We start from the raw sequence: 13,050 nt of genomic DNA on the forward strand, positions 1-13,050 counted from the left end.
AACATGCATTTAAAATGATGTTTTATTAAGTCTTTTCTGGCAAATACACATTAAATTTTTAACTTCATGATGTCTTTCAATAGAAAAAAGAAAAAGCATCTGTCATTAAGAAAAACAATGCCTATGCAGTGGCTGTAGCCAACTATGCTCCAAATATTACCAAGGACTCAGTGCTACCAACCATCTCCAAGAGTGCTACAACTGCAGAACCCAACAAGGCAAAACCAGAAGCAAAGCCACAGGAAGCAAAGAAGACATTCAACAGTGTTAGCAAAATTGACAGAATGTCTAGAATAGTGTTTCCAGTCTTATTTGGTACTTTTAATTTAGTGTATTGGGCTACCTATTTAAACAGGGAGCCTGTATTACTTGGCTTTGCGCCATCGACCTAGAAGCTGAATTGCACTGAGGACTTACTTAAAGCATCATTCTAATCAGATAGGTTGTACAGTACGACTAATAACTGCTAATCTGTGAACCATTATGTACAGAGTGTATATAAATGTCTTATCTGTGTATCTCTGAAGGAGGGACACAGCATTAATTCATGGATCTGTAAACAGATAGCACCCATGGCAAATACAGCCAGCTCTTAAAAAGTTAAACCCAGGGGAGTTCTGTTAAACTAGGGTTCAAATATACAGAATTATATTCTCTCCATACAATGAAGATATAATCTTACATAATTATTTAGGAACAGTATTTTTTTAATTTAAAGTTAAAATATTTTTCTACAAAGTAACTGATTCTTCTTTAATGAAAGAAATTGTCATTTAAAAAAGTGATTTTTTTAAAAAGGTGTAATTGTTTCATACAATAGCAGTACCCATGTACATAACAGAGTACAGAGGTCATACAGTTTTACTGTTCACAAACATTCTGGATACTAGTTAGGCTGAAGAGGTAGTAAAGACTGCTAAATGGCAAAAGCCACAAGTTTCTTACTTCTGTCCTGTGTGAAGTTGTTATTAAACTCTTCTAATTGATTTCAGGGAAAAGCAACTGTTAATCAAATTTCCAGTATCAGCCAACTTCCACTGGTGAAACTGATTCTTTTCACTGTTCAGTGTTGCTAAACCAGGTTGTCTGGTTCAGCATAATTGGATTTTCTTTTTTGCTTTTTGATTTTATTCTTAATTGGATTATTAGGTTCATAAAAGCACTCAAAGTTTTCAGGGTTAAGTATACCAGTGATATAATACACTCTTTTTCCTTGCATTCTTTTTCCTAAAAACTGCCATTAAAATATTTACCTGTATCTGTCCCAGAAAGCATTGTTTTCAAGGGAAACAAGAACTATGATTTCAGTTCAGGAAATTGACCATATTATAAACTGACTGCTGCTTTTGTAAATTGCAACTTTACATTTCGCTGACATACCTTTACAACAACTTTGTATACTAGAAATGGTTTTGCTAAGATTTGAATGTTATTTTTTTAATAAAAGGTCATGCATCATCAGTAGGTATCAACTGTATTTCATATCCACTAATATAACAAAATTGGAGCTGCCATTTGCAATTTTATATGAACATTTAATACTGATCCGTAAAACTGTTTTTCATCTGAGCCTTTGCAAAGATTCTTTATGCCCCTAAAGGCCTGGTAAATCATGACATAATTAATAATTGTGTACTGTATTTAGATTTTAGTATACTTGGCCAATCAAAAATACTTTGATTCACCTATACATTAGCAGTTATTAGTTGACCTTTAAAAAAAAGATACACCTTTATGATGATGTCTTTTAGTAGAGACATATGTAGTCGTATAGTGTCATTTATTGCAGTTTTGTACAGTACTTGAGTATAGTGCATAAAATAGGTATGTTCAAAGTTTAACAAAGTTGTACAAATATTTCTAAAATCAAATAAAAAAGTATCTTAAGACATGGAAATGTGCTAAAAACAACCAAGAGAAACACTGCTTTCATTTGCTGTTTTGTTTTCTTGCTTTTTTTTTGCTCTTAATGTGATTCTGTTTTGTACTTTGTGTGACAGTATAGATGCCAAGGTCACAAATGCATATTATGAATAGAATTAATAGTTAAGAAAGAGTTGATTTCAGTAAAATAAAGACATTTCGTAAGTTATATATGAAAGGGAGAAGCATGGACAAGGTGTGTTTCCCTTGAAGTCCTAATTAACTGACAGGTTAAGCCTTTCTCATCAACAGTAGTTAAAAATGAGCACTTTACTCAAAATATTAAAATAAAAATATCCTTATTTTCCTATATATTTATATGTAAATATAGATCTTCCATGTAACATGGAGATGAGTGCAATAGTGTGATTATGAGCATAAGGCTGGAAGGCAAGCAATAAAAAAAAAAAGGGTTTTTTTCATGGTATAATTATACATTTTTTAAATGTTTCATTTGTAAATTATAAATTATCCCTTTAAAGTCATATTGTCCAGGTATGAATAAATATATAAATATGTACATATGTACAAATAATTGTAAATATTAGGATTGTAGAAAAATCCCTTCACTTTTAACTCTGTTTATGGCAAAGGGCTCTGACAGTGTAGTTAATGGAGGCCCATTCTAAACTGCTCTTGAGCTAAAGTAGCTTGATTATACTTTCTGTAGCTGAGGTCTCCTTCCTGTGACCTAGGGGGAGTTCTTACCTTCTGTTCACATCAGCAAGATTTAGGGACTCTCCAAACCTCACTGGACTGGGGCGTGAGAAACAGAGGTTTGTGTTTAACCCTTGGCCATATCCCAGACACTCCAAACCCTTCATGATGTGTAGACAATATTGTGTATTGCTCTGTGCACAACACTGTATGGAAGAACTCTCCCCAGTACAAACATGAGTGTGCTCAGAGGCATGTTGGATTACCTGATAAGGAAGGATTTTGCATCCTTACCAAAGAATAGGACCCCTCAAAGGTTATTAACAGTACCAGTCTTCTCCAACAAGACTTCTCTGGAAGATAATATCTGTGTAATTCAGAGTTGCATGCAAAATGTCTGTCTTCAGTTTGCATAAAAAACCTGATGCTGTCTCATGTTAGTCACCTTTGCTGCTGCTGCTGCTTTTATTGCTACAATTATTTTTTCCTTCACTGACCATTTTCTCTAGGCTTGCATTATGTTTAGGCAGTCAGTCAAAAAACAGGTGTTTATCCCATGCTAAAGATACATTTGTCACACACTAATATAGAAAAAACAGGCATATCTTTTAAATTACCACAGTGAAAAAGAATAAATTTTAAATATTTGTGTGCAGTTATTGTGGGCGTCAGCAAGGCTTTTGAGTGCATAAACCCCAGAAAAATTTCACTTTTACATTTAGTTCAGTTGGTCTGTATGAAAGCAAACTCCTTCTGTGGCAGGAAGGAGTCTGCTCTGTTGTTTCACTGCTGAAAAGTTCATAGTGACTGGACTGGCTACACGTAAGTTGCAAATTGATAAGACTAACAACTGGATAAGTGAATTGGAATATAAGCATGTATGTGAAGGCAAGGGAACACCAGAATACAAGTTAGACCTTCTTTTAATTTAGTGATAAAGAATTTGACTCTGGGGTTTTTTAAGCTGGTCTCACAGATATATGTGCTATATATGTAGAAGTTTTAGCTACATTGAGAAAATCTTGCACAAGTAAGCAAGTGCAAATCACTTTTCTATCAAAGACTTGCACACCTATCAGTGAAATTTTGGGCTGACATGTTAATCTAATTTATTTTTCCCATTATTCTTAGTGTCTTATCAGTACTTAGCTTAAGAAATTAATACAATAAACACAATGATGCAACTCTGTGGTAGACTTGGACTGCAACTACCATAATTCTGAAGGAGTTTAATGAAATATTTTTCCAGTTTCTTGCTGGGGCATGTACTTCTGGATGCGTGTGGTCAGTAATTTAACAGTAATTTATAAATCAGCTTGAATAATACAGAGATCAGCAGGGTTCATCAGCCAGGGCTGCCTGCTGGAGACTTCTTAACAGATTGCTTTTAAGAGTGGCTTCCAAACTCCTCAATTATGTTGTAGCCAGTGAAATTACCTTCACCTTCTGTGTCTGGGTAAAGTAACTTGTACCTGCAGTATTGCTGAGCATCTTTAAAAACAATTATTATGGTAGATGTTCTGAGATAAGAGCATTACCTTAGCAGAGTACTCATACCACTGTATATTATGCTAAATTAAGGAGCTAATCTGTCTGTATAGCCACAGGAGAGAGTGTGCAAGGGCTTCACTAAACACCAGACACAAGCCTTATTGAATCACCTTCTCTTCCCAGATAATATAGATAATGGATGTGGTGGTCAGACTTTCTAGAAGCGGGGTGATCATAAACTGTCTTCCTGAAAGCAATCAGAAGTGGCTGGGAGGAGGAAGGGATGTGAGGATGAGGGAAAGGGAAGGAGCAAATGGCTTTGTTACTGTCAGTGGATTGTGAGATGATCGAGGAAGAAGCCACTGAAGGGAGTAATGTGTATTTTTGTCTCAGCTTTAATTATTATCCTTCATTATCATATTTGAGTAGTGGGAAAATAACTTACAGAGTATATGAAATCAATATACGCCTTGTATAATTCTGCTGATTTTAAGGGATGTGAGTTGTGCCTTTGAAACTGAGAGGCTTTTGCTGACTGCTTGGTGAAAACCGTGCAATGTTGTATGATTTTTGCCATATGGAACATCTTGAATAGAGAGGGAAAAGAAGCTTCAGTAATTAAGAACTTTTTTAATTCTAGGTTTTGTTTTCTTAAGGAGTGTGGATTTCACTTAAGCACAGATAGTCAGCATCCATCCTCCATGCCTCTCATTCCTATTCTGAAAGCTTAGTGGTTAAAAAATTTTTGCCATTGGCCTTTCACAAAATAGATTAAGTCTATGCCTCTGGATATTTCCGTTCCTAACAAATATGCATAGAAGATTATTTCAGTATGGATATGAAACTATCATCTGTCTATGCCCGATTACATGTAGACTTAATGCTAAAATTTAGAAAGCAGTGCAATGAGTTTTAAAGCAGACGAAGAAAATATTTTAAAAGAAGCCAAGAAAGTTCAATAGATTCACTTAAAAACACAGATCATGATAAACATAAAAATGTCTAAGTGCATATAAAACACAGAGCATGATAAAAATAAAGATGTCTAAATGCATCCCAGAGTTAATCATAATTTGATGTCACATATATTTTTTTTTCTTAAAGACTCTGAAACATTAAAGCAATTAAGTGAATTTATATGAAAGCTAGCTCAGTCTTCAGTCTCCAGTAAAGTGAGTAGTTCTTAAGAAAGTGGTTCTTAAGTTTAGGAATTCCTTTCGCCAGATGCTTTGCTTACACTTCCCTGTGACAGTGTACCCTTTACTACAACGCTGTCAGTTTGCAATATAGCTTTAAGTTATATCCCTTTTAGCATTACCTTCTTTTGACTTTTTTTTTTAGACAAGGCAACCTCCTTTGTCTCATTTCTGTAGATAACTCAAGTTCTCTAAGAACCAGAACTTTTATTTCTGTTCTGAATCCAATTGTTAGTATCAGCTTTCTGAGGATCACTGAAGCACTTAGTACTAGAAGCTAAATTAGGCTCAAAAGTTTGTTTCAGTGAATGGCAGATTTTAATCACAGAAAAAGTTTGTTTTCCTCTACTTTAAACCCTTTAATTTTCTAGATTCAGATTTCTCTAGGTGAATTCTTGAACTCATGTTTTTGGAGTCTGTGATTACACCTTACTGGGAAATCTAAACTTTGAGGGCTTGATATCTCTGACAGATTAGGGCAGAATTTGCACTGAATTTAAAATAAAAGAGATTGGGATCCTCAGGATATTCATCTACATTACTGAAGTGTGTAAAGATTTTTTTACAGAAAGGGAATACACCTGGGCTCTCCTCTGGATAGGGGTGCTTAGTTTTTTAACCCTTGAAAAGAAGCCCTTAAAAGAAGAGCTAACCACACTGAAATACAGAGCTGCTTGTTTGTTGCATCCCTGTTATATATTCAGGCCTTTTAAGAATATTGTGAAAGAGCTATGATTCAGGAGTAGGTGATAACAATCACAAGAAAGTATTTGGAGGAAGTTTTAAAATATGCAAGATGATGTATACTCTTTCTATAGTGTTGTTGTCTACATAAATATATATTAATATATTTTTATTGTTGGATGATTTAGAAATTATATTTTGCTTTGAAATCTTAATTCCTTATATAAAGTTGTGAATACTTCACTCAACCAGGTGGCCTGGAGCATGTCTTTATGCATTCAAGGTTTTTAATGAGGGCACTTAGTGCTTTCGTTCATCTGATATTCAAAGAGGTGAGCTTCAACAGGTTGAAGTGTTCTGTTTGTTTTCCAGTACTCCATCCATCTATCTATGCTGTTGAAGATGGATGAAACAGAATGGAACAAGATATTGCTTTGATCAACTGCTTTTGGTATTCTTTATTAGATGTTCATTTTGGCTGAATCTATCAGTTTATAGGCTAATATAGCTTAGCATTAGCACGGAATGCAATGTAGTACTTTACATCTATTAGAATACATATGTACAATATGCACTGTATCTATAAACTGTCAAAAAATCGGTTCCTGAACAGCACCCCTTTGCCCTCTCCCCTCCAAATGGTCACTTCTTTGGAAATGTTTGAAGGCACTTTAGTTTTAATGGAGGTGATTATACTCAATCTTGTTATACTTGGTTTTAAAAAAATATAGTAAAAATAATGTGGAGTCTGATGCAGATATTGTTAGTGATTTTTCAGCTAGGCTGGAGTCAGAGAGCATATATGAACTGGATGGCAAATCTACTTTAGTGGGTCACTTAGGCATGAAAATGTATAGGAGTTTGAAAATAGATGCTTCCAGTATATTAAAAAGAAATAAGGAAAAGGGAAGAATGGAACAAATTATTTTGAAGAAAATTAAACACCAATCAAATATGCACAGTAAGAAACTGCATGATAAATGTAAGTATACTTAACCTTGAACATCAACGTAATAAAATCTTCTGGGTGACAGTTCACTTATTTTGTAGGTTTCATAGTTATAAATAATTAAAGAGGATGATACTATTCTGTAATTTGTGACCTTGTTTTAATTGGAAAAAGTTGTTACTTTTTTAAAATGGGTTTATGTTTGAATGTGTCACTGCTTGCTGTTGAAGAATATTTATTAACCACATGCAAAATATTGCTTAACATTATCTTTTTGTACTTCTTATTAAAGTTAATTTAAATATAGCACACTTGGTATTTTTGTTTTTAATGCTTTGACAGCACAAATGTTTAATTCTCCTCATGGCTATTCCCTCAGGATTTGTGTATGAGTTTTTGGTTTTGTTTGATTTTTTTTAGACAACCCATTGCAGCCTCTATTAAGGTGATTTTTCATTAAGGACAGAATTTCCCAAAGGAAGCAAACAATACATTGGAAAGAAAATACTCCTTATCTTAGTGAGAGTTTAACAAGGTTTTCTATTTATATAATGAGAAAGGTCTCATGTATTCATGTGAGGCATGGCAATGTTTCATGTTCTCAGAGGATTATAAAACATTGCTGCAGGGTATACACTTACCACCAGTTGATGTGGAACCTAAGAAACATACTAGACAGCTAGGTTCATCAGTGGGATAGCAAAGCTGACTTAGAAACAACCCCAAATGTCCATACAGTTAATAGAATGTGGGTTTGGTTTTGGTTTTTGTTTTTTGGTTTTTTTGTTTGTTTTAAAATGAACTCTCTGAGTTACTTTCAGTGGAAATGCTATAAATATTTCAGGGACTGGCCTCTCTTTTTCTGTATGGCTGCAGCTTCATATGACAAGCACATAAGTGTTCTTCATGGATGATGGGAATAATTCTGCTTAGCAGAGGGGATTTGGTGGTCCTTGTATCAGAGCTGGGCTATGCAATGCTCTCCCAGAATACCTGGGAATGTCAGGACAATGTGTGACCAATCTATGTTGCAAATAGATAAATATAGTACAGTTGTAATAATTTACATTTGAAAGGGTCTCTCAAGGTCATCCTGTCCAATCCCCTGCTCAAAGCACAATCACAGTACATAAAGTTGTGTGAAGCCTTGTCCGGTCAAGTTTTGAGCATCTCCAGAGATGGAGGTCACACAGCCTCCCTGGATTCTTGCTCCCATCACCACCCACATGGAATAAAAACATTTCTTTGTGTCTGATTGGAATTTCCCATGTTACAAATTGTGCCTGGATTTCTGAGGTGGTTGTCCCTATGCAAATAGTCCAAGCTATAGCCCTAAGCAGTTTGACTATAGCCAAATGTTAATATCTATCTATCTATCTATCTATCTAACTATCTATCTATCTATATATGTATATGTATATATATATGTAGGCCCAAGCTTCTCTCAAGCCTGACTTTTTTAGTGAGATCACTGCTTAGATCCTACTTGCTCATACCCAAAATGAAATATTTGGAATGGTAGATAACAAACTCTAGCTGTCTCTGTGAATCAGAACAATATTCTTTGCATGTGTATGATGATAGTCTTCATAGAGCCATAGAATGGTTTGGGTTGGAAGGGACCTTAGAGATCATATAGATAGCCCCAACCCCACTGCCACGGGCAGGGTCACCTCCCACCAGACCAGGTTGCTCAAGGCCCCATCCAACCTGGCCTTGAACACTTCCAGGGAGGGGGCAGCCACAACTTGCTTGGGCAACCTGTGCCAGTCTCTCACCACCCTCACGGGAATTTCTTCCTAATGTCTAACCTAAATCTCCGCTCTTGAAGTTTTAAACCATTGCCCCTTGTCCCCTCACTACACACCAATGCAAAAAGTCCTGCCCCAGCTTCCTTGTGAGCCCCTTTAAGTTATTGAAAATTACTTCTGTCAATTAGCAAGATGCAGTAGAAGAGCCATGAAATTGCACATCCTCACATAATCAAACTGGGTGATTTTGCACTTGCTTTCCCACAGCAGATTTTCAGGTATTGAAGTGATACTAAGATACTGTATCAGGTGAGGAAATCCCTCATTGACTGCATGAGGTAAGTGTTATAAAATCTGATGGACTTAATCTTTTAATTTCAAATGCTTGTAGGTGCTTGACTACAGAGTGCTACAGATCAGGTCCCTGCAACCCTCAGCTGAAGCAGTGGCACAGCTCTGTGCTGGAACAATGTGTGTGGCTTCAGAGCCAAATGCCTGCCCTGCCAGCCTCGGAGCCTCTTGCATGAGCAGCGCTGCAGAAGCAGGATTCCTCCTCCCTTAGTAGGTGCTGAAAATGTATGGAGGATTTGCCGGCAGTGCTCAGCCAGTGTGCTCTTCCCTTGGGGAAAGGGCCCCATGTTGCTTACACAGCCTTTTGGCCTATAAAAGCTCCATGCTTCGGTGCCAGCACCTCCCTACAGGAAGATGGGAACCTGTAACAGCAGGGATGGGTAATTGCAGCCATGGTCCCAAGGTAAGATGTCACAGATCCTGCTTGTGCTTTGTTTTCTGGCAGCAGCTGGCAGGACAGGCTACAGCAGTTAGATTGGTGCCTTAGGTGTCTGCATCAGTAAGGGCCTTCAGTGCAGAAACACACCTGTAAATCCTCTGGTTCCTTGTGGCCCATAGCTAGGGCCTTTTAACAAGCTCTGTGGCACACCTTGTAAAAGTTCAAAATATTGTTTTGCTTCTAGGTCAATTTGTATTAGGTGGTTAATCCTGAATTTCAGGCTTGTACAGTCTGAGTGTCAAAAGTATCAACAAATCTATGACTTGGTGTTGGAATATTTGTCAGAGAATACAGCCGCCTTCTAACTATCATCCCAGCCTCCTGGATTTGAAGGAAATTCAACACATGAGGATTAAAAAAACCCAAAAAATCTAAATGGAAGTTCCCTTATGTTCTTTGGGTCAAATTGCTATTTACAGCATGTCTCTAACTGTGTCTGTGTGATGTACACTTCATCTGCAGATAGGTGCAGGTTGAGTGAGGGCCATTGCCTGTCTGCTATGGGCCTAGCTTTTTTCTGGATCGTTTTGTGATAGCTCAAAAGTGGTGTGAAGGGATTTGTTTGGGTTTTGGTTTTGTTTTTTGGGTTTCTTCATGGGTACACCTCACTTAATCTAGTCTTGATAGTAAAGTCCCAAAGAGCCTATTTTACTTTGTCAGAGAATTATGTTGAATGCTTTATTTACAGATAAGAAGTAAACATGGAGCCTGAGTAATATTTGCAGAGTTGACAAACCATATGGGAGAAGAGATACGTTTAACTAGATACAGCACTGAGGCCACTTAGAACAATTGTGATTTGCACTTGTGGTGGATAAGAGCCATAACAAAAGTGAAAGATGAATATTCATAAAAATTTAAATATATTGAAAGTAACACTGTTTTCGATTTCTGTGGCACCCTAGGATAAATTAATTAGGAGGAAGGAAGGCAGTGCCTCTGCCACTTTCCAAGACTAGCATCATTTTTTGCTAATACTTGACATGAGTGGCAAGTGCAAATAATGTGACTGAGTTTTATGAGGATTTCTGGTTTGTGCAGAGTCCTTTAGGTGCTGCACTCCTTGCCTTACTCCCTCCCCAAGTCAATTGTCCAAATTTTGAGATAGTCAGAACTAGCACTGAAAATTCCTCAAAGTTGTGGCTTGGCATATTGCTGTTAAACCCTTTAGAGGAACACATTTACCTTCGAAATGCCTTTCTGCTTTGATTTTCTGTGACAGCCACCTGACACTGAAGGGGTCAGTATTTGCAGACATGACAGTGATAGGAATTTAAAGGCAAACCATGCTCCATGCTGCATTACAGAGCTCAGCTGCTTTTACTGAGGGCTGTGCATGGTGGTCAATGCACTTGTAGGTCTTGCTGCTGCTCTGCACTGGTGATACCACCTCTGGAGTAGTGGGTTCAGTCCTGGGCTCCCCTGGAGTACAAGAGAGACATGACCATGCTGAAGCAAGTCCTGTGAAGTGCAACTTAGATGACTGAAGGCCTGGAGATTTTGAGATGAGGAAATGCTTAGGGAGCTGGGTCTATTCAATTTGGAAAAAAGAAAGCTCAGGTGTTGTTTTGCCCATGTGCATCATTATCTGAGGGAGTCAAGATGAGACCAGGCTTTTCTCAGTAATATCTGGTGAAAGGAGAAGGGGCAAAAGGCATAAATTGATATGAAGAATATTCCACCTAAACACACGAAAAACTTGTCTTAATGTGAGAGTGATTGAGCACTGGACAGGTTGCCCAAAGATGTTGTTGAGTCTCTGTTGTTGCATTCAGTGCAAAAGCTGACAAAGATGGTGCTGGAGGGAAGAATGAACTTTCAGGTATTAAGTTGCTTTCTAAGGATCCAAGCAGATCACTTTCTCTCATGGCACAAAATTAAACAAGCTCTATGTTTGATGTTATTTCCTTCACTGTCAATGTGTTCTTGGCTTTCTGCCTTGGAATTTATCAACTCCAAGTTCTGTGTTAAATCTGAACAGTACAGGTCCCCAGGATAGGCCATTTTCAGCTCTGAAGAGGTCTTGGATTCAGAGGAGTAATTTTTGCCACTTGGATTACACAACTCCACCAAAGACTCCTTTTTCAGTGGACTATGGGGCAACCTAATACCAACAGTGCCATTCCCTATAACACATGACTGCAAATTAATGCTCGCCTCTCCTCTTCACATTCACACTCTGAATCTCTAAGAACAGTAGCCAGGTTTTCTTCAGATCTCATTACCAACACAGGCTATATAAAGAAAGTGTTAACAAGTTAGAAACTGCAGCAATAGCCCTCTGACTCTAGAAATGGATTGACTTGACTATAAATCAATTTTAAAAATGAAATAAATAGTTACCATTTTAAAAAGGACCCTGTAGATATATTGAGAAATTGATTTATCAAACTTCCTAAGATAGGAAGCTTTACAATTGAGTCTGAGGCAGTATATGAGTTGTTCTCCTTTCTGTTGCCCTTCGAGTGACCTAACTAATCTGAAAAGCTCAGAATTTGGATCTTGGTGAATTACAAGGTAGGAAAATTATGAATAGTATTGATTAAAACAAAACCAAACCAGTCCCTCAAAAAAACAAAGGTAGAAAAGCTTACGTGTGTCCATGTAAGAGCAAGTATGCATAGTTATATTTCAATTTTCAAATTCTAACACGCAGAAAGAAATGGGTGTTCAAAACAGAGGGAATATAGTCCATTTCAGTATGGGAACAAACACAAATTATAGTCTAGCCAGTATCATTATAGTCTAGCCAGTAATTTGCTTTCTCCTTTAGAAAATGAGGAGCTTGATATAAGGGGAGCATTTAGGGTGACTGAAGCTAAGGGATTGAGTTCAGTACAGACTGAGTTAATACAAGCACCTTGCTATTTTGCCAAACCTGGCTGAATTGCTAGCCTTCTATAGTCTCTGGTTAGTGCCTGCTTTCTGACCACACATCACACCACGAACAAAGCAGATGCAATATCAATTTGCTCTCAAAACAGGATTTAATATACTCTGTTACAGCTGTAATTCAATGTAGATCCATGAGCATTTCACTAAAAGCAAGTCATACTTTATAAATATGATGTAGCCTAGATTTTGTTATGCAAGTTTGTGATTTTAAGCAAGTCATGAGTATACATCATGGTAAAATGTATTCCAACAAAAAAACCTGATGCACACTGAACAAGGAATGTGAGCTATACCTGATTTTAATGAACCATGCATTATTAGAGAAATGTTCTTTATATGATATGGGCCTAAGCTACAGCTTTATGGCAATTATGTTATGCTACAGTTTGTGAATAATGAAAAACTGTTGCTTGGATCACATTTTAAAACATCCAAAGCAGAACAGGTAATTCCTCTTGGACCAAACTGTTACGTCAATGAAGAAGTTTCTTAAACTGGAAAGATATAACACTACTAAATGTTGAAACAGTGCTACTTATAATCATGCTTAATGCTATGTTTATTTATGAATCTATTAAGCTATTTATTTAGCTATCTATTAATTTATGTATTTATTTTGACCAGATTAGCTCCTTGATTCCACCAGTTGAACTAAAACATAGGGCAAGGAATTCCTTCCAAAAGGAAAGAGTGGGAAGGAGCATCTGGAAGTGA

The 13,050-nt window shown here is 36.9% G+C and overlaps 1 protein-coding gene across 3 annotated transcripts in view; it reads left to right on the forward strand.

Annotated features, from left to right (window-relative positions):
• The window catches only part of GABRA2 (gamma-aminobutyric acid type A receptor subunit alpha2), a 61,819-nt gene extending 54,613 nt beyond the window's left edge, over positions 1-7,206 (forward strand). For all 3 annotated transcript variants that reach the window (XM_071743628.1, XM_071743627.1, XM_071743626.1), the window contains one exon: positions 84-7,206. In XM_071743628.1, the coding sequence (XP_071599729.1) occupies positions 84-392 (309 nt within the window). In that variant the 3' untranslated portion in view covers positions 393-7,206. The remainder of the gene's footprint in view (positions 1-83) is intronic.
• The last annotated feature ends 5,844 nt before the right edge of the window (positions 7,207-13,050 follow it).

Source organism: Heliangelus exortis, chromosome 4 (assembly GCF_036169615.1).
Source record: "Heliangelus exortis chromosome 4, bHelExo1.hap1, whole genome shotgun sequence".
Lineage (NCBI taxonomy): Eukaryota > Metazoa > Chordata > Aves > Apodiformes > Trochilidae > Heliangelus > Heliangelus exortis.